The sequence below is a fragment of the Helicoverpa armigera genome, chromosome 21 (assembly GCF_030705265.1).
Source record: "Helicoverpa armigera isolate CAAS_96S chromosome 21, ASM3070526v1, whole genome shotgun sequence".
NCBI lineage: Eukaryota > Metazoa > Arthropoda > Insecta > Lepidoptera > Noctuidae > Helicoverpa > Helicoverpa armigera.
Window position 1 is genome coordinate 1,190,454 of NC_087140.1, and position 22,256 is coordinate 1,212,709.

Sequence of the window (22,256 nt, forward strand, 5' to 3'; positions counted from 1 at the left end):
GGACATTGACTCAAACATGGCATAATATTGGTCTTCAAGATTATGGGACAAGTGTGTTGATAGCTTTCCTCGATTGATGAATCTAAAGTCAGTCGACAAAAATGGCGTCAATATCTATTTATCTATTTATTTGCTTATGCAATTTCCAGTTAGTCTGTCAACCTTTTTGTTTTTTCATCCCCCTTCCCCTTGTTGTGGAGACGAGCTGCGACATAAAAGCCCCAGTCTAATCTAATGGGCTTATAGCTCTTTTAAACAAGAACGCCATTCTTCCATAATTCGATTTTGGAATGTCTTGACATTACAAGCAACTTGACTTTCGAGTTTATTTTTTTCCAAAGGTCACAATAAGAAACAAACGTCGTTTAAAAGAAACGACTTCTTGCAGTGTTATTCACCCATTATAAAAATATACGTTTATTTTTCACCAAAAATAGTCCTTTTAAAAAACTCCAACCCGTTAGGTTTTCTGTTCAGTACATTAGCCAATTGAAGTCCGCTGCGTTCCGATTTACGCATCGATTGGTGGGGCGCGGCGATGCGTTCCGAGTTTCATTGTTGGATCGCTCAACTAAAACGGAACGTTACGTGAGGGAGAGATTGACTTATGGGCTGTGAAAATTGTTATCATTATGCATGTAATGGATTCATTTGTAAAACTTGGAATATATGAACTATGGAATAGATTTGAAGGCCATACCACCCACTGTATTTATAAGAGCAGAAATTGCAAAAACTCCATTTTCATTAGTTTTTACTGTACGGTTGAAATTCAATAAATTATTTGATTAGGTATTTTGTAGTTTTATTAAGGGAACCAGTTACCAAACAGTATAAGATAGTAGGAAGACGAGATTCTATGTTATGTAGCTATGTGTCAAAATCCTTAAGCATCAAAATAAAAACAATGTTTACGCGACGTTGCCCCAAATTGTGCACCCTGTGATCGAACGACATTATGTTTTACACACAATCTTCCTACATCATTTGACATATCGTCTAAATATTCACGAGCTATTAGGTACCGTGTCGAAACTCTGCCACGCGTGAAACGGATTTTTTTAGACGGCACACCCGCTCTCGGTGCGTGAATCGGAACGGTTGAACAAGCCCCAATTATTTTAAGCGGCGCTTAGATTTTTCCATGGGTGTATAAAAATGACTTTTATATTTATTTACGTGCTGAATAACTTCCGTGAAACGTGTTTCGAGTTTCTTTTTGCATTTCCGTATATCGTTTTATATGATTAAAAATGGTAATGTTTTACGGAGGCAGTATTTTGATGACGTAATTTTGTACCGGTGGCGTCGACATTTTGTTTGTAACAATGGATTTACGTATTTGAAATGATGTATCAGTACCTACTGAATGAGCCAATGTAACAGTAAGTACTATTATATTTTTTGAAAGAGCCAAAAGTTCTTTGTTTCATACCACGTGATCTTTGTCAGAACTTCTTCTAAAACTTTTATGACGGCTAATATAATTTTATAGAGTCAAAAAGTTGTCAACTATATTATTACCCAACCACCAAGAGGGGTTATGTTTTATTTAGTGTGGTTTCCATAGACATCACGTAATGTCGCATGTTGAAAACCATAGACGTTCAAACAGAATGCTTATAGTTGTTATTTACGGCATAATTCGGGCTTTTAATGACAAATACACGTATCTTAATGATTGTAGCCCCGGTATTGCAGATAATAAACTTTATAGGGGTTTTACGATAGAAGGGAAACAGTATTAGTAAGATAAGCTGCTTGTGAATGTTTATTTATAGTCGCTAAGTCTTCAAGAGTAGTGACGAGTTTCAATCTTGGAGTATTTAGTGTTAAATGGGGGAAAGATACGATACGAGAGATTAATACTTATAAATTGAAGATTTGTGGGATGTTTCATGCAGAAATTGTAAGTGTCAAGGGAATGTCAAAATGGCTAATGAAAGCATAATTTTTTTTTCAAAAATTATGTGTGGATAATGTTGGTTCGATAGCCAGTCCTATTAAAGGACTCAACTCAGAACTTTATACAACTGGAATTTATTGCGACGAATATACGTTGGTTTAGTAGAAAATATAGAGCTCTGAAATGCATAAAGGAGACTATGTTGCTATGTATGTACAATCAGAATAATAACAATTATATCAACTATTACATTTACATCAAATTCCTAATTAAATCTAAATGCTTCATTTAATAAATGCTCAGTGGCGGATTTACCAATAGGCCGAGTAGGCCAGTGCCTAGAGCGGCAGATTTAGAGGGGCGGCAAATTTTGCAATTTTTTTTTTGACAGTTTTTTTCATTATTATACGAGTACACAATCCATATATATATATAAACGATTAATAAACACACTGATATATATACTTAGGTATTTATGTGATCATGATGAATTATTAATAGCGTTTCAATAAAATGAAAAACTCGTAACACAGGAAGGTCCTGCCACCCTTTTCTTTCTTTTTTACTTTTGATTACTTAATTTAATTCCTCAAAGTTATAAAAAAAACCCGCTCGCTTCGCTCGCGGTTTTTTCATAATTTCTGATTTATTCTGCGCTCTTTGGGTCCTCAATCTAACAAAAAGTTAAAGCTCCGAAGTAGCAAGAACAACTGACGCTCTTCGCTGACGATTTCTAAGCCGTTTAGGAGGTGGAGGACTTTTGTGTCCCTAACTGGTCCCTAACTAAAAAAACTAGTCCACACTGGTTTTTTTTTAAACTTGTTTGAGTATTTTTGTGTTCCAAGACCCAAAAATTTCGCGCTTTCTGCGCTCGCGCCTACCACTTGTCTTTTATCTAATTTCTTTAGGTATCATTGCGTCCCAAAAATCAAAAATTTCGTGCTCGCTAAGCTCCCGGCTTCTTCTCTTTGCAGTGGTTTTTCACACTTGTTTGGGTACTTTTCTGTACCAAAACTAAAAAATTTCGCGCTCGCTACGCTCGCGACTTTTTCACTATGTGGCGGTTTTTTTTTATTCGTTTGGGTACTTTTTTGTCCCAAAACTAAAAAATTTCGCGCTCGCTACGCTCGCGACCTTTCGCTATACGGCGCTTTTTTTAACTCGTTTTGGTGCTTTACTGTTCCAAATCTAAAAAATTTCGCGCTCGCTGCGCTGTCAAATAAGCTTGTTTGGTCAACATTAAACTCTTCGGTACGTAGCGGGTTGCAAAAATAATTTAGTAACTGACAGAAATATCGTTGAGTCCGCAATCATTAGGGGCGGCAAAAATTGAATGGCCTACTAGCGGCAGATTTGTAAATCCGCCACTGTAAATGCTTATTGCCATCAAATGGACAATTTGAGCAACTATTTATCATTAAATTACTATCGCAAATTATCTACAAACGTAATAATTTCGTGGGGTATTTTGTACCCCTCAATTCCGGTAGTTGGGGTCAATACATACCCAAAAAATATAGAAGATTATTGCTACGACATTAGTAATACTATAATAATTACAGGCTATATATTTTATCTATATTGCACCCGTATTACGAACTTTTCACATACTGCAAAGCGCATTTCTATATACCTTAAATAATTTCTTATGTCAAAATAAGATCTACTAGACACTTTACGATTTAAAATCGCACATTTTTTACCAAATTTAGAACTACCACTTTACCTAGAGAAGGACTTTTTATGTGTTTCGCCACAGACCTATTACTTTATAGAGCTGTCAAACTTATTTATGGGAAGAAACTATATTTCTAAATTAATTTAACAGCGCAGTTAGAAGGGTGAATTTTATGATATTCGTTACATTTTATTTCCATGATATAAATAGACGTTTTCCAAGAACATCAACAATATAAAGTAATCAGACTGTGGTTAAACCATACAATAACTACTTAATTAGTATTACAGTCACCATCTTGATATACCAATTTCTTATACAAAGCCTTAATTAAAGATGGCGTACATACACACATACAAATAACGACAACACTTAGGTAATATCGCCGTAATCATTATTATAAAAGCGGAATTAAATACACAATATTTTCCATTTCAATTTTGATAGAACTTTGCATACATACAACCATTTGAAATGATTACAAAACAACTCAATTTGAAGCTTATTCATATAAATACAAAATGTTAGCAATATTCGATGCTCTAAGTCTACACACTAGACACTAATCGTTCATGCGATTCTGCGACTTTTTAGTCGCATCTCTGTAATTACTACACGAACTGTGCCGTTCCTGTGTCCTTCCAGCAACTGAAGCAGCAAGGCAGTGCGCACATGAGCGTGTTTTTGAACGCGTCTCGAAAGTCGCGGTTGAAATACGCGTAGATGAGAGGATTGAGTGCCGAGTTGAAGTAGCCTATCCAGAATAGGACGCCGACGACGACTGATGGAGTTTCGCAAGGCTCTCCACATAAGTTTGTTGTGACGTACCTGTTGATGAAAGAGGTTTTTTTTATAGACTGTTGAACATGCAAATGATGGGATAGTTAGTGTTAGTTTTTCAAAGGCCTTTAAGATGTTTGTACTATTTGTACATATGTATGTAAGGTTGTACAATATAAAAAAAGCCTTTAAATCTCGTAAACGATTATTTATTGCATAGGTACTACTTGTTTAGGTTCTGTCTAATGAAAGTTGCTTGATGATTCATTATGTACCTTCATATAGGGACATAGCTTATAGATATAAGACCAATGGTATAATAATAAGGCATAAAAGTAAAAAAAACTACTTACCAAAGAAAAAATGGCAGCCAACACAACAAAAACGCTCCAACTATGATGCCGAGTGTGCGCGCCGCCTTATGCTCGGCTCGCCAAGACTTGCCCGCCGCTCTTAAAGAAGCACCTGTTGATAACAAATTATTGTTATAATTATAACATCATTAGATTAAGCAACACCTTGCGCGGATATGTGGATAGGTAATCATCTGTATAATGAAATTTCTCCGCATTTGGAAAGGTCTTGGCTGTCATTTGATTGTTTTTGGCAGTCGTTACGGGTAGCTAGAAAGTCTGACAACCCTTCTTAGCAAAGGGTATCGGATTGACAGGATAACTATGTTGAAGAGGTCAGATAGGCAGTAACTCTGTTTAAAACATTTTAGTAGCACGGTCAGTCGCGCTTTGCGACCCAAAAGGAAACTCCAAAAACACAGCAGAAAAAAATTGGTAGTATATTCTAAGACTTTGTCTAAGTTTACCAATATTTGACTTCACAGATAGCTTTCTCATCACCTTCATAGCTAACAACGTTACTTATTACCTCTTCACTGCATACTAGCTTCGGCAAACTTTTCTAATCAACGCGTGCAATTTGATAGTAACACTAGACAATCTAGTGTTTTCTTACGTAGTTCAACAAACATCCTTCTAAGTTTAACTACAATATTGGCAGGTAATTAAGAACGAGTTAGCGTGAACACATAGCTTTTCTTAGTTTAAAGTTTCTAGAAGTTTAGCTATTATTTACACACTACAAGTTTGTAAAACAAGATAAGTGTAATATAACGGTGCTGGGAGATTTATGTTTTGGCTAGAATTTAAAGTTTAATCAATCACGAGCGTAGTGGAGTAATTTAGCTATGTTGTTTAAAATATAACCTAGACTCAACGGGCACGATATCGCCGCTTAGTAAATGCTGGAACTTTTCGTGATGGTATTAGCATTTGAAAGGAATACCTATACTTAATAGTACAGCATAATGTTGACAAAACACTATCGCACGTGAGGCAATAAATGGATGTCTTGAGATCGGTAAAGTTATTTGACGAATTCTGTATTTAACACGCTTTTATTAGGTCGACCTGTTTTAACTGTCTTTCAAGGATCGTAACGTTATGAAAATTGGCAGCTGTGTGTAGTTTTGATGACAATACCTACAATAATAAGGTACTGTCAAACTGATCTGAAGATGACTTAGAGGGGTAATTATCAGTCTATATAGAATACAGGCCGTGTAATAATACTAATATCGACCGCAAAAAGAGCAAAACTTTCCTCTTAACAACATAGGCGACACCGCAATATCTTTCAAAAACAGGAAAACTTGAGAACAATGTTCCGTAACAGGTGGTCGCGTAAGTTTCCAACTCGTAACGCGAGTTGCATACCAAATGAGTTCTCTGCGCCACCCATCTTTCTTTTTATATTAAAGTTTAATGAAACTTCCTCGACTGTACGATAATATTATGGGTTGTGTGCAGCTTCAAGAAATAATAACAAAAAATATTGAATTTTGCGTTTGTATTTTGCGTTTGCTTGTCAGACTATGGGAAAGCGAAGGAAAGCAATTGCGTCTTGGCAGTTTCACTCGTCATTCATTCCCATGATCTTAACCCAATTTCTTAATGTTGATTTTCCAATTCCTTAATTTTGACGTGCACGTGTTTCCATTGGCAATTTCGGTACTTATGACAGTCAATTTATGGACATGACCTAGTAATTATTATAGCGTACATTCCATTTGTTCTATTGTAGAATGAGGAAGAAAGTCTTCTAATTACATAATATGGTGATGCATATTTAAGGATTTACTTTTTATTTCCGAATTTGTTGTGAATTTCTGCTGCAGGGTGGGAAAAATTCTCTTAATAAAAATAGTACACGTAATAAGGCTACAGATAATATAGTGGCTGTCTCTCATTTAATTAAATAGGTACGAGTATACCACAAGTTTCCACTTAGCAGTAATGAGAAAGATAAAAATATGATGGATGGCCTCGTTTTACTTCGCAGACCCTGGTACGGGTACTAATGTCTTTCGAGATAAAGTATGTTTCAAGTTGTAGAACATTACGACGTGGTAAATGAACGAAGCTTTCGAGTAATATAATTGTGTGTATATGTGTGTGTGTATGTATGTATGTGCGTGTGTATGTATGTGTGGTGAAAGATAGATTGAAGTGCCAAATGACATTGTACAATTTACATAGGTGTTTAAAGTAATCATTGTTCTGTTAGACATTTGAATGGTATGAGATGCCTGGTAATTTTTGTCATATATCATTTCTGTTTCATATTAAGGTTTTGTTGAGTGTTTCGGATGGCACGTTAAACTGTAGGTCCCGGCTGTCATTGAACATCCTTGGCAGTCGTTACGGGTAGTCAGAAGCCAGTAAGTCTGACACCAGTCTAACCAAGGCGTATCGAGTTGCCCGGGTAACTGGGTTGAGGAGGTCAGATAGGCAGTCGCTTCTTGTAAAGCACTGGTACTCAGCGGAATCCGGTTAGACTGGAAGCCGTCCCCAACATTGTTGGGAAAAGGCTCGGAGGATGATGATGATTAAGGTTTTGTTGAGGTTTTATAATTTTGAACATGGATGATTCTCTTGTCCGTTAGGTACCAAAAAGGACCATTACACTTCCCAGTATAAAACATCGACTTAATGATACCACGTATTAATTTATTGGTGAAAAACACCAATATTCTGAATACTAGAAAGATCGGATTGCTCTTATAATTAAATAGCATTTTACTGTGTGTTTGGAGGCCAACTCCAGTACCAGTGAGAGTACTGTTACTGGAAGTGGCCTTCAAACACACAGTAAAATGCTGAACTGAACTGATGAAACATAAAAAGTTACATACATTTTACTCTGCTTTGTCTGAAATCCAAGATCATATTAGTAAATATTAAGTTATTTCAATGATCCCTTAACTTTATTAAATGCCTCTCAACATAATGCTTTTAACATCCATCCTTCACAAATTAATGTCTTCTGAATATGCTCGTTAATGTTCATAATGCAATTTATTATCAAGCAAATTGCCTTCAAGAAATTAGTTATTAATTTGTCTTCTATAAAATACAGCTTTCGCAGAAATTCAAGATGGAATTAAAGCAAGTTGTAAATTAAAGAAATGGGATTTGGGTTGACACTGATGATCAAAGTTTTGAAAAGTTTGAAAGTTTTTTGGATAATTATGATCACTTCCTTGTGTTAATTATACTTAGGCCATTTTGCTACTTAAGTTTCAAGCGTCTTCACGATTCTCTGAGATATATGCCTACAGATATACCTTGGTTGTTTGGTAACGTTCATTAAATGATTTAACATTTCAACAATTTTTAAATCGGTCCGTGGGTTCCTAAAATAGCCGCGTTCAAACTCAATTACAATATATGATTAAAATAATATAATCATTGTTCTTATACATTTCCTAATACGATATAGGAATTTCATGCAATGCCCAGGAAATGTATACATTTCCCAGGATATGACAATGTATAAAAGAATTATTTAACATATACAAAGATTATGGTCAACATTCAAAATTGGATGAATCATATGGTATCAATAACCATGTTTTACATAACCTGAATTTTACCCTTCTAACCTAAAATGCATTTTTATATTTGATATTTATGTATTCACATCTGCATTTAAAGCTATAAGAAGCCAATTTTATTCAGTACGAACTGTCGACGAAGATATTAAGCAGCATGCATTTGTCGTTGAATGGCACCCAATTAGAGATCGACCCAAGCAATTTGCAATCCGTGCAGGATTGTCGAGTATGTTGCTTAGGGATATGGATATCGATTCTGCCGTTTAATGCCTACATTCCTTGAGCATTAAGAAATGTATTCTATGAGACTGTGAGCATATGTCTTTACGAATACTTTCGAGTGATAATAATAATTATAACATTACGGTATTCTTCATTTTAGAAGTCCTAGAACGCCTTTGTCCGAAAAAGGTGGCAAGCTTTCGTTATTCCCAGGTGAGAAGAAATGTGACTAGAACATGGATAACCAAACCGAAAAAGCAGAGGACAATGCTACTTGAGTTATAAATATCAATGACTGTGGGAGGAACAAGGAAGCTTCACCTTTTGCTATATAAATAACATACCAGGAAAAAATAAATAAGTAAACCTAATTACATATTTGTGGAGTAAATTATGAAGTTGGATATCTTTCCCAAAGATGCTCACAACGAGAGAACGAGTGCTAAATCAAATAAGATATAACAGAACAAGTAAGACAATCATAACGAAACACGAAAATCGATTACACAGCACGCAATTCGCAATAACCGAAACACGATTAATCGTATTTCTGAGTTTCTCGAACTTTCTGCTGAACGAAGCGAGGCCTAACGAACCTCTGTCTTGAGCAATTAAATACAAAATCTGATTGCATTAACTCAATCTTCGAAGCCAGATGAAACTGCTTAGGGTTGAACAAACAGTCTTAGAAGGATTAATTTAGGGGTCTTAGAGACCCCATTGGGGTTAATTCTTTGGGTTTTGTGCTTTTGTTGACTGGAAATGGGTACAACTTTCATGTTTGTTGAGTTCCGTGTAATTATGGAGATTTTAAGTATAATACTACATTAAACTTGGCAGAAACGTTTTTGTTTCTGGGTGGTTTCTGGATATTCCTGACTGGGTATTGGCTACTCTGTCAGAATTCGTGACAGTTATGTAGCTGACATAATAAAACTAGAAGTTTTCTCTTATTCTAGGAGGTTCTTGAAGGTTAGTATAACTGCGGCATAGTGGAACTTATATTAAAACCACCGAAAAAATTGCTGTTCTGGGTAAGTATTTTAATAAACACCAAGAATATTAGAGGCTTTAAAGTTCCGTGGCATCCCTAATTCACCAATCTACGGAGTACCTCTATTACCCTGCAGATAGATCGATCTTATCGGTTTCAAGAAACTAGCCTACCCAAGTCATATATAAACAAGTAATTGCTATTTCTAGTTGCGTTTGAATCCTTAGGCCCAAAGCCTTATGTATTTCCATATCTACTCATTATATTAATTAAAAGTAAGTCAAAAAAGTCAGTCCTCCATCTAAGCGTTGGCGCAATTTGAATGCGGCTTTTTACTATTTACCTGAGCAGAGGAAGCGGTATATAAGCTACCTAATACTATACTACAGTGGATGAGCATCGAAGTATTATTTCTGTACGATTATGGTATTTCAGTTACCTTTTCTATAATATAGCTTTACCTCTGTACTATTGGCTACATAAGAAACTTGCACAGAGAAACAGTATGTAAAGAAATTAAATAAATTTAACTACCAAAAAACAATGCTTGGTACAATGCTTTGCTACAGAAGTAGCAAATATTCCAAGGAAATACCGAAAATATTGCGGCAGTCATTTTGTCAAAACAGTCTTCTGGGAAGACGGGAAAATAAATGAAAAGACTTATAAAGATACACATAAATGTTTCGCGACCCACAAAATGGGTAAGGATTAGCGGAACTCAAACATATAACAAACTTGAGATCATAACTTAACTGTGTCAGTATATGTACACTTAAAACTTTGGCCAAAGTAAGGACGAAAGTATAATAAAATCGTCTAAGTAAGTATCATTGAGCGAGGTCAAGTAGGATCATTGGATTTGGGACTTTGAGCAAACTTTTATAAGGAATATTTTTTTGTGGAAAAAAATATCGGTTTGATACGGGTCTTAAGAAATACAAGACACTGTCAAGTGCCACAGGTGTGCTGTTTTAGGATCGCTTTTCCAACCAAAAATAAATAAAAAGTATATAGCCTTTTTTCTGTAAAAAGGTTTCGGTTTTCTTATCGTGTATGAACAGGTAATTTTTTACTGAAACTTTGTCAAAATATTTAGGAAATGAGCCCGCTAGAAAAATGGAATTTTAATGTGAATATTAAAATATGATGTGAATATTGCTGTTCTAAAATCTGGACTATTTTAACTAGTTACTTTTACTAATATTTTTCTCATTGTAACCATTTGAGTGATAACTGATTCAAGAAAGGAAATCATTAACCATTTTAATATTTAAAAGTTAATATGAAAAAGTTCTAAAGACTCATTCTATAACAAACTTCTATTATTTTCCAAGAAGTATATAACACTCGTGAAGTTTTACAGAAATTGTAGCAGAAAAAGTATTTTTTAAATGAAAGTAATGGGATACAATACGACATGTCATAGCCAACCAGTTTTTCATTTAGCATATACATACACAAAAGTATACAGTACACATGACGTCACATTATACCATGATGCCATTAATTGACGTAACTGTGACTTAATTAATTCCTTATTATTATATCCAATTATTTTCAACGTATGATGTGTGTTCACGTAATTTCTAGCCATAACCATAAGCGAAGACTCTCATTCTCATTGGCTTTCTGCCATATATGACTTCTTCTTATGTTAAGTTGTTATATAGCTCAAAGTCTACCAGATTTTATTAAATAAATAAATAGACTATCTATTTACGACAGATTTAGTACCTAAAATCTATTTCTATTATAAATTCACAGTCCACATAGTTGGAACTTTCAGCTATTACAAGGGTATCTCGATATCGGCGAACTGCCAAAACTGATCATATCTTCATGACAAACGGTAAAATTTAACTTTGCCACCTTTAGATGTCTGAACATCCACTTAGTTCCGATTCGCTATCTTTATTAGTTCAGACGAGCCACTTAACTTCGAAAATCGCGGTTTTAAATCAGATGTTAGGGTATTAATAGCTTAAACACTATCTCCAATCTTAGACAGCCGGGCGACCTAAAAGAAAAATAAAGCCTGAAGATGCTTATCTTACTCGATTTATAAGAAGCGAGCCGCAATTTATTCCCGACGTGGACTAAGCAATATTTTTCTTTTGTGTAGGCAATTTTCAAAGATTTACTGAAATCTTCGACTGATTTCTTCCATGAGATGTTATTGTTTCGGAGTAAAAACCTAATAAATCCTGGATTTACGAGAAAACTGTAACAAGGACATGGTAATACTCGTATTTCAATGATACTTGAAGATTTAAAGGGTCCGATCCTGGCTTAGGCGCATGTGTCCCGACCCTTTCTCGTTCAATAGATATCATTCAGGCTATATAATTGGACAATACAATCCGTTTTGTATAAAAAGGTATATTAGATAACTGTTATGTCAAATTACAGTAATGGACTACTATATCTACTCAATAAAAATAAATTGAACTAACCTTGAGCGTTTAATTCCGTAGCTGCTTTCGCTAGGTCCCTTGTGGCAACGGCGGATGAGCAACTCGGTCTCCAGCCAGGAGGTGGCTGTCCACTCGACGACCTCTTATTCGATCCTCCAGAACAATATCCAGAACTAGCTGTATCACAGCTCACATTGACCGACTTCCTCGGACTAGCCTCCTTACTTGGACAAATGTCCCCTATAGCCATCATGACTTCCCCACCAAATTCAGTCTCTTCAGGCCCTACTTCTGTAAACGTACTATAGTTTGGACTGATGTCAGAAGGCCTTCTCTCAGGATGCAAATAGTGTGAGTGGTGCGCGGAATGCGACGTGTGCTTCATATGGACAGAATTCAGAAGAATGTTCGATGATGTTCTCGTTAATGCTTCTCTTTGTCTTATTGCTTCTCTAAATATCCGGCAGTACATAGAAATCATGACCAAACTGGGTATCCAGAATGAAACACTCGACGACACTATTGCGTAGACCATGTTTACTTTGAACATACAAACATCCGGATGATGCAATCTCTCTTGTCGATGCTGTTCGGTTGTGTACCAGCCCATGAATATTGGCACAAAACTTATAAAAGCAGGCCACAACCATACGTTTGCCAGCATGAAACAGACAGTTCTATGAGTCATCGTGACTGGGTATTCTAAAGGCCTGACTATAGCGTAGTATCGGTCAACGGATATGCAGCAAAGGTGAAGTATCGACGCACTGGAGAAGTACACGTCGAGGGAATTGAAGATATCACAGACTAAAGGGCCGAAAAGCCACGTGTCAGTCAGTTCGGCGCTAGCGTTGAAGGTCATCGCGCATAGTGCGACGAGCATGTCAGCCACAGCTAGACTGACTACGTAATAGTTTGTCAGGACGCGAAGTTTCCTGTGTCTGTGGACAGATATGATGACGAGGGCGTTGCCAAAGAGAGCTCCGATGATAATGGTTGTGAAGATGAGGCCTTTGAGTATGAGTGAGAGGGTGTGTTGCCAGTCGTGGTCGGGCGCGGCAGGGGGCGCCAGCGTCGAGTGTAGCTCGCCAAAGAACGCTGACTCCGTACCGCGCCCGCGCGCTTCTACCTCGCTCCTGAAAGCGCCATCTGTGGACAAAACAAAACTTTATTTTAATAGGTTAAAAATTATATTGTTGTAACATCTTTCCTGGATTTTGTTTAGATGTGGCAACTTATTTTTAACTTTCGTTCAATCATATAAAAAAATTGTTTAAAAAATTCTCAATTATAACTTTCCGTCTGCTCGGAGATTAGCTTATAAAGATCCTCTTTATAATCCTTAAACTCATTAGTATATGGAAAAATGAAATGATATTCTTTCCTTTAATTTTCGTTCATTCAACTTCGTTGGTACCTACCAAACCGTACTTATTTTTTCCGTCTTCCCTTCCCGTGTTTTTATCAGACACGAGTAAATCATCCAGGTAGATAAGAAAGTTAGTAATAAAACAACGAAAGTAAAGTGATATTCCGAAAACGTTTTCAGAAAACCAATATTTCCTGTTATCTAAAGAAAGGTATATGTTTGGCTTCCAAAGAAATTGGGGGCTTCGGCCGTAAGGTAGGTGCTCCTACGTAATTGCGTGAAGCTATTAATAAAATGTGTCGATGTTCTTTTCTGAATTCACTCTTGATAAATGTACCATTTCCACTCTAACCTTTCGGTATCGCTATGAGATGTGAAAATGAAGTTATTTGGGTTGTAGAAATTGCCGTTTTAGGCCATTGTTATTATCGTCATAATGATAAAAGATGAACATTTATAAAATGGAAAAGCGCCTCTAAATTACTTGATTTTTGGTCCATTTTATAAACTTTTACCATGGTATAGATAACCATTATACGTAACTCAATCAATTTAGACTGTTTGAAATATCTATCTAATCTATCGTAATCAACTTTTCAATCAGGGATGTGGAAACAGTAGTTTCTTACACGTGTTTTTCTGTAATGAGGGTCTTCTCAATTTTTTCTGCCACAGGGTGGCGCCACGTATGCGTCTGGTCCAAACAGCTGTCAAATAGTGTGGAATTGTAGGGTCCGAACTTATTGTTTATTGAAATTCTGTTATATTGGAAGTGTTATTGATTTTATTATGGACTACGGTCAGAATAAGGTTTCCGAACTAAAAATTGAGCTAAGAGAGAGGGTGCAAAAGTCACTGGTACTAAGGAAAAGCTGGTTGAAAAATTTGTTAACACAATATGATTTAGTTTTTTTTATTTACTCAACCGCAATAGTAAAACAATAATGCAGTGCTTTAATTATAAAATAAAAAAAAAACACTAAAATCGTTCACTATTCATAGTAAAGATAAGCACTTTGACAGTTACCTGGACCTGACGACTCGGTGCTGCCACCTCGTGGACGCCATTTTAGAAAACCCTCATTAGAAGAGAGAAATGTAATGAGGAAGGAAAAAAATAATAAGGGGGTCCAAAATAAACAGCTAGCCGTTTATTGGACGAAAATAAGTAGACCTAGTGACGGAGACAGAACTTATTTTTACTAAGATGTATCGTTTGCTTTAACCTATATTGCCTTTGACCTTTTATCGTTTGGATTTCTCCCTCTTATTATTCCAAAAGGCTTATAAGCTACTAGGTCTGTTCCACCGTGTCGCCTGTTTACTGAATGTTAGCGAATCTTACCATACTCATTCAAAAAATATTGTGCTTTAATAGCACAAGCAGAAATCATGGTTTTCATTTTAATTGTATAGCATTTAAACTGTTAAAAATTTACAAATACGTAGACCGTTACTTTCGAATATAAATCAGCAGCTTTATCATTTGATAAAATTCATTGAATTTTGAGAAAAACTCAACTGCAAACTGTTGAAATATTTCACGTACTGTAGCACTCATACCATTAAAACCACAACGCAACACTGCGTAAAGGCTTTTATACAGGCACATAAAGTACTTCGAGAGACGAGTTCTATCACATAAAGCCCCAGCCTAATTGTGCCGTCTGCCAATTTTACAACTCCCTTGAGATCTAGACAGGCAGTTATACTCAGTTCGACAATCTCATTCGTTTCATTATTGAATCAAAGCTTCAACGTTCCAAACCTTGCTCTATTTTCATTTAAATTCACAAAAGCATGTCCTATTATAAAATAAATTAAGATTGTTCTACAATCATTCGAATGTTCACAGAGGTCTTAATTCTGACTTCGTTTTGAAAGGAAAGTTTCAATGACAAAGAGTTTCTAGTAGTCTTAGCTGTTTGCTGACTTTCGAAGAGACTTAAATCCGAGCTCTATTGAGTCTTTTGAGTTTATTTTTGCTACTAGTTCAGAGCTATCTAGTCGAAAGGTATAAAAAGCTTTAGCTGGAATCCTAATACTGTAGAAAGGTTTTTCCGTATCAAGATGTTTTTCTACTTCTTTTAGGGTTAACATTTTACTTAGCATAACAACTCGCTTTTAGTCCGAGGAGTTCTACACCATTATAAAAACAATCACAATGGTCATCACGAATTGATCATGAATCTATTTGATATATCCAAATAAGGTTTGCTGTCCGACTTGAAAATATACTAACTTTAGAACTTCCGAATCTGCCCCGTATTTAGCAGTGGTTCGTGCAAGTAGACTTAGTCCAGAAAGGGACGGATATATTTTCGCAATTGAAAGCTAACTGTATCATCATTTATTTTTATGGCAAACTGAAAGGTAACTTTAAAAAAGTGTCAACTCAAAACTTTTGTTTGCAGTTGGATGAAAAATAAAACCATTTAATTTGCTATCAAACGGTTTGCTGACAACAATACTGGAACGCTGTGCGATTGGTTAGTCGCGCCGTTTATGCGACGCAAATCCAATTTCGTTTTGTGTAGAAGCCAATCACAATAGCTGTACTGGGACTTACAGTCTTGCTGTTGCGTTTGTATTTAACAACGTTTGTAATGTAGGATTGCTATATTCTGCTACTGCTGGAATAGTTACAAGAACTTCACATTCGGATAAAGCGCAACGATTATAAGCTCGCGTATGGTACAAATAATAAGTATCAAAAATAAGTCTAGCTTGTTTGTTTTATTTTTCACAGCTAGGATCTTAAAGCTGGTTATTTTTATAAACTTGGGATTTTGGATTTGAGAATTCACTTACTAAGTCTATACAACCATCCGCTAGATTAAAGAAAATAAAAAATGACATAAAGATCCTACAGAATTTTCATTTTTCGCTTTCATATTACTGAACTCCTGATCAAATTATATTCCGATTCAATAAAATTATGCAAATGACGGCTTACCTTTTACGTTTATTACTGCACCAGATGCGAAGTGACTACAAAAGGTAGGGAGTAGTAGTAAAATTTAAATATGCACACGTTTGCCCTTAGTTCGAGAGTACTTGTAGTGAGCCACGTGTAAGCTTTTGTGGGTCAGGTGCACAAAATGGAAGGAAGACTAACTTTCTAATAAAAATACGATTTTTTGAAAGATATATGCTAGCTGTGCCTCGCAGTGTAGCCCATGTTTTGAGGGAACTACCCTTCGCAGCTGGGTAAAAAGTTACCTATGTCAATGCTAAAGCTATTGTGTTAATAATATGAGTATTAAATAGGATTGTGGCAGCAAGTATTGCCAACCTTTATCCTTGCCTATGCCTGATTATCCTTTCCTACTGCTGGGCAAAGGCCAGCGCTTTTCCATCGTTTCTATCGAAAATAAGGGAACTAAAACTTGTAGAACATAAAACAATTGTGGTGTATTTTCTTTTCTATTATTTGAAGGCAAGGACTGCCGATGATAGAAACACGTTTAAGGGCCCTTGATTTTGAAGTATTCGCCTTTTTAGATTTAATCTAAATCTCTTGTTCACCGTTGTTCTAAAATTGCCGATTCCTAAAAAATCTTTGTTACATAATATTATTTAATTTTCAGATTATAAATACATTAATATTCATTCTTCATAATTTTTACATTATCCCCGTAAAATCTCGAAGGACCAGAAAATTATATCGAAAAAATATTAAACCCAAACCTATTACGATTTTTCATCACTTCTAATATCGAATTCCGTGCGAACGCGTGGTTACAAATTCCGTTATCGATCGCAAACAACTCAAGGTCATTATCTGGACGTCACTTGGCAGGTTGTCTTGGCATCTTGCCAGAGGCTGCCATGGACCGCATCGGCAACGCGCAACAGGGGAGGGTTAAAATCTTATCATCCCAAATGTAGTGTTATTTTTATGAGGCAATTCGTTCAAGGTCAAGGGCACCGATTTGACCTTTCGAAGTCAAGTGCGGTATCAGGTAATATTATTTTTGTTCGCCTCTGACCGTCGTTAGGGAAAGAGAATGGCGGCATTAAGTTGGAACTTATTATTTTTATGATATTGTATGCTGATGTGGGAAAATAGGAAAGAATTGGTTGAGGGCTCTTGGTTATGGTAATTTATGGAAAGGCTCTTGGGTTGAGAAGGCTTTCCTTTAGCCATATTTTTATTGTCTTAATTGAGAGTCTCTTCGTTATCTTTGAAGACATTTGTTTGTCAGTTTGCCAACAGCCAATGATAATACTGCATTTAAAACTATTTTGTCTATACGAAAAAATATTATTGAAATTGAGATACAGAGGCGATGTTTGTGTGAAGAAATATTTTCATTGTTCAAGATCTCGAGTTGTTTTTAGAAGTCATTAGTTCCCACTTGATGTCTCAGTCCATTGTGTGAGCCACCTACGCAATCCCTGTCAGACACAGCAGAGGTTGGCAAGTGGATGAGAAATCAATCTCGGTTTTGTACGATAGCAGATTTTACCCACATCATTACGAGCGTTAGAAACAAAGAAAATCGCAATTGCATTTATTTTAAGTCAGCAATATACCGCAGTAGCGTAATGTTTCTTTTATATTTTGTTTAGGTACCTATTCCTTAAAAAAAAATTGTCATGAATCTTTTATCGCTTACCACATATTTTCCCAACTGAGTCAGGATCGCTCTTAGCCCTTATTTCGTATTCTTTAATTTTTAAACTACAATAAAGTAAAGAAAATAAAATAAAGTCGTTTACTTAAAGTGAAAGAAGAACCTATTTGCAAAATTTACTTACTGAAAAATTACTTGATCAGGGCAAGCATTCTTGAGCTATGAAAAATTCCTTAGCAAGTTCAGAACAACCATTTCTCAAGTTAAACAAATCTGTTAGTTCAAGTATGCCATAAAATGAAGTAAGAAACTTTACTACAAGTTGAAGGCTAGAAAAATGCACGTATATATTCTGTAGAAATACGTATATATAATATTGTATCGTTAATCGCACGTGGTTCAGTGAGATGTATAGCGCAATGCGTCGAATTTATTTATTTAGCTGCTCGGTGCAATGCGATTCGGCCATTTTGTAGAATTCTTGATGAGATACTCTTTCCTTTTATATTTTTTTGTTGAAATTATTTGCTGAGCTACCTTAAGTTACCTACTTAAGGTATAAAATATTTAAAATTGGGGTATCCTTGAAAAAAAAAAACTTACTTAAGTTATAATTGAAAAGTCACATTCACCTATTATTACGAAATAAGTAGTACCTAATTATTTTTTTCCCAGATTATTTTGTAAAAAAAATATATGTTACTTTCTTCTTAACAATAGTTTTTATAAGCATAATTAATGGTACAAAGATGTTCCTTTAATAAGTCTAGCAATAAAACCTTTTATCAATATTCCTCAAAATTATTTCATCACACGACTCCCTTGGGAAATTATGAAACATTTCTCTCAGAAACAGATAAGCTCTTTTATGTAGCAAATGACGGTAGAACTGTTTTACTATTTCAGAATGCAAAAGACGAATTTCCCGCTGCAATAAAATGCATTTACAGCGAAAAGTTTGCCCGTAATGCCTGCAAAAAGACGTCTTTGGAACGACTGGCGCAAACCTTAGGCAAACGGTTTGAATCGTTACGCTAAATGGCGTTTCGCCAGACTTGGCTTTCATTATAGCTTCAATGAGCTTGAAAAAATATAAATGTTGGAAAACTTGCAATTTCAGTGCCAATTATGTTCGGTTTGTCTATTTTCATCATGTAGCGAGCAGTTTTCGGATAATTTTGTGACTTTGCTTCAAGTGCAAAGATTATCAAGTCCAAGTTTTCTGAGTTGCTAAGTTTAAGTTTACGAGAAGTTAATGATCGATTTGTTGATGAATAAGACTTTTTCAATAAATGTTACGACAAGATGTCTGCATTCTTTCATCAACAGATGAAATGATTGCTTAATGACATAACAGAAGAATATGATTTTGAATGACGAACCTTAAGACGAAAAGAAAACACGACGTCGAATTTGATTTAACTTGCTGCTAACCCTATTTGTCGAAAACATGAGTAAAACAGTCACGTCTGTTACTTATTTCCTCAAAAAGGTTTCATGCCTACGCAATAAACTCCAACCCATCGTTTACCTACAAACAACACTTAAAAACTTTGGCCCATGTTTTCCGTCTATTAGCAATTAAGCCGTTGCCACAACATTCCCTTACCGCCGTCCCCAAGGACCTTTAATTTACACCATCAGAATCAGGCCCATCACGAGATTAATCACGGAAAACGTTTATCTTAGGAACTTAAGAAAATCGTGGCAAGAAACTGTGTTTTCTGCCATTTTTCCTTATGAAATAAATAAGGATTTGTATGACAGTAATACCAAATACATTGGGCACGTACTGTGTGCTAAAGCCTAAATATAAATACGAGAGAAATTACAGTGGCGACGCAGCTGTTTGATAAAATGTTTCTTGAATTAGAAAACTGATGTTTTGTTACGTAAACGCTGTTTTCTTTGTTATTGTTTGTGTGCCAAGTTTTTGATGAGAACTGGTAGGGTCGGCTTATATTACAACTTTGCTTTTGTATTTACGCTTAGCTATAGGTTTATCGGAATGTATAGAAATAACGCATTTTCAATACGCTAAGCGCCTTGAATAATTATTATTATTCGAAGTTATGACAGTTATAAGGTGTCCCTAAAGGAAATATAGGTTTATAAGAAGCATTATTTTGATAAGATAGAGCATTCTACAGAATATATTTAAGTAGAAAAAGGTATATTTAAGTAGAAAAATACACACGAACAAAAATGAAAATATTCATTACTTTTTCCTAGCAACACTTAATACAAGTGAACCGAAACGTATTTAATGAGATTGATTGAATGAGAAATAAAATAATCTTATTTCAGCATTATATTACGACACGTAGGATTGGATTTCTTTGTGTTTGTAAGTGGTTTTAGTTACGTCGATTTGAGTAACAGATGTTTTGTATTTTGAATACAAAGATAACTACAAAAAAAAATACACACACCCACAAATTAGGATTGAAAAATGATTTGATTTGTATAAAAATTCTTGCCCACAAATATTCATGTAAAATAACAGATTTAAATTCATAAATTAATAACGCGAGTTATTGATAGAACCAATTAACATTTGCGGAAAAATGACACCAAAGAGCAAACATTTATAGGAAGCTAACAAACAGTAGATCTAGGAATTCCCAAATAAAGCTATTGTCTCTGGCCAAATACCAGCTCACTAGCTCCAAGGTGACCTGAACTTTAACAAACATAAAAGGACTTATCTAAGGCTCAACTGCCCAACACTAAATGGACTGAAAACTTAAATTTATTTTGTGGATTACAGAGGTCCGGGGATCAAGGTCTGGATTGCATTGACCTTTTAGTTTCAGATGTCGATGTTGAATGTTTGGGTATGCTTTGGATTTTGTCGCTTAAGTCTTTTTGTTCCAGTGGCTAAATCAGTGTTTTGTTTAAAGTCTGTTCACATACACGGAAAATGTAAGGGTGAGTTGCACCATTTAACTATAATGATAACCAGCCGTGCACCTACTTGTCGCTCATTGCTCAAATTAGCAATGTAACAACTGAAAGTGTTTTGGTTATCGTTGTAGTTAAATGGTGCAAACTCATCGTATAAGTGTTGCATTGTAAATACTCTTTTTTACGAGGGTCTAAAATAATAAATAAAAATTCTATACGTATAACAATGTTACCTGAGTACTTTAAATGTGATGAAATTGTAAAGCAAACAAAGGTATGTAATTGAATTGAGTAATATTTTAGATCAAAAAGTAAATATATTTTTGTTACACTATAAATAGAAACAAACAGAACTAGTGAATATAATTATTCAGAGTAACATGAGTTTTTTACCTGACTGCCAGTATTATGAAATGGGATTTTCCGGTATATTAAGTTTTTCATTTGCCGATATTTTTTCTTCTCTTCAAGAAACAAGAGGTGTGATGTTATGTTACAACTATGTAACGTAAATTTTGCTTAATTTTCCAACCTTTTGCGGAAAAACAAGGCGATTTAATGAATATTGTAGAATTTCTAAGAAATATTATCCGTTCTCTGGGAAAGTGAGTGGGTGAAGTTTATTTTAATAGTACGTATAAATATTTTGATGTTTAGAATGGTTCAAAAACAGGTTCATATTGCTATCTTCTTCTACCTTATTAGTCGGAACTCCTAATATTGCAATTTATTTAGTGAATGTTAGAAACTAACTTACTAAAACTGCATCAGTTCAACAAAAAAAAAAATGTAACGATGAAAAGTACAGCTACCTTCATGAAAAAAAATAACAGCAAAAAAATGCACCCATGTCTCGTTCATAACGGATTGTATCAAAATAGCCGTCTATGTAATACACGCGCACAGTTTTGCGGTTTCAATTAGGGATGCGAAAACCCAATAGTTTCCGATATTCCTATCTACACTTCGACCGTTCCCAGTATCGGATTTAATAAAGACTTTTCTCGTGTAACTGTAGATTATGTGGGTATTTTTGCTTGCGACTTTGTCCGTGTGGACTTAGGGTAGGTATGACGTAACCTTTCCTGGTCCTTTTACCGATTTGGAATAGCCAATCAAAACAATAAAATAACATTGACACTTTTTTTGGAAAATCCCTTGAAATCTAAAATTATCTTGCGTATATTTTAATAGGAACAATTATGAAATATATAGTTTACAATAGGAACTCCCACTCAAAATATTAAATTCCTTAAAGTTTATTTTTTTAGGGAATTAATGAATTTTAGAAGTCTCGCTTTTATTACTTGTTCTTATTTATATAAATAAACAGAGTACTGAAAATTTCAAAATATTGTCTTACGAACGAAATAAAACAATTGTACAATAATGATATTTTAACTAGAAATATTCCACGACTCTCCGCTTACAAAACTTTGCTAAGTTAAGACTTAGATTAATTGGTTTATGTTTTGTATTAAACCAAGACCAGA

The 22,256-nt window shown here is 35.1% G+C and overlaps 1 protein-coding gene across 1 annotated transcript in view; it reads right to left on the reverse strand.

Annotated features, from left to right (window-relative positions):
* Positions 1-3,122: 3,122 nt before the first annotated feature.
* The window catches only part of LOC110374308 (octopamine receptor beta-3R), a 65,470-nt gene continuing 46,336 nt past the window's right edge, over positions 3,123-22,256 (reverse strand). Inside the window, exons 2-4 of the mRNA XM_021331971.3 lie at positions 11,947-13,056; positions 4,718-4,829; positions 3,123-4,412 (exon numbers count right to left, since the gene is read on the reverse strand). Of these exons, the coding sequence (XP_021187646.3) occupies positions 4,196-4,412; positions 4,718-4,829; positions 11,947-12,790 (1,173 nt within the window). The 5' untranslated portion in view covers positions 12,791-13,056 and the 3' untranslated portion in view covers positions 3,123-4,195. The remainder of the gene's footprint in view (positions 4,413-4,717; positions 4,830-11,946; positions 13,057-22,256) is intronic.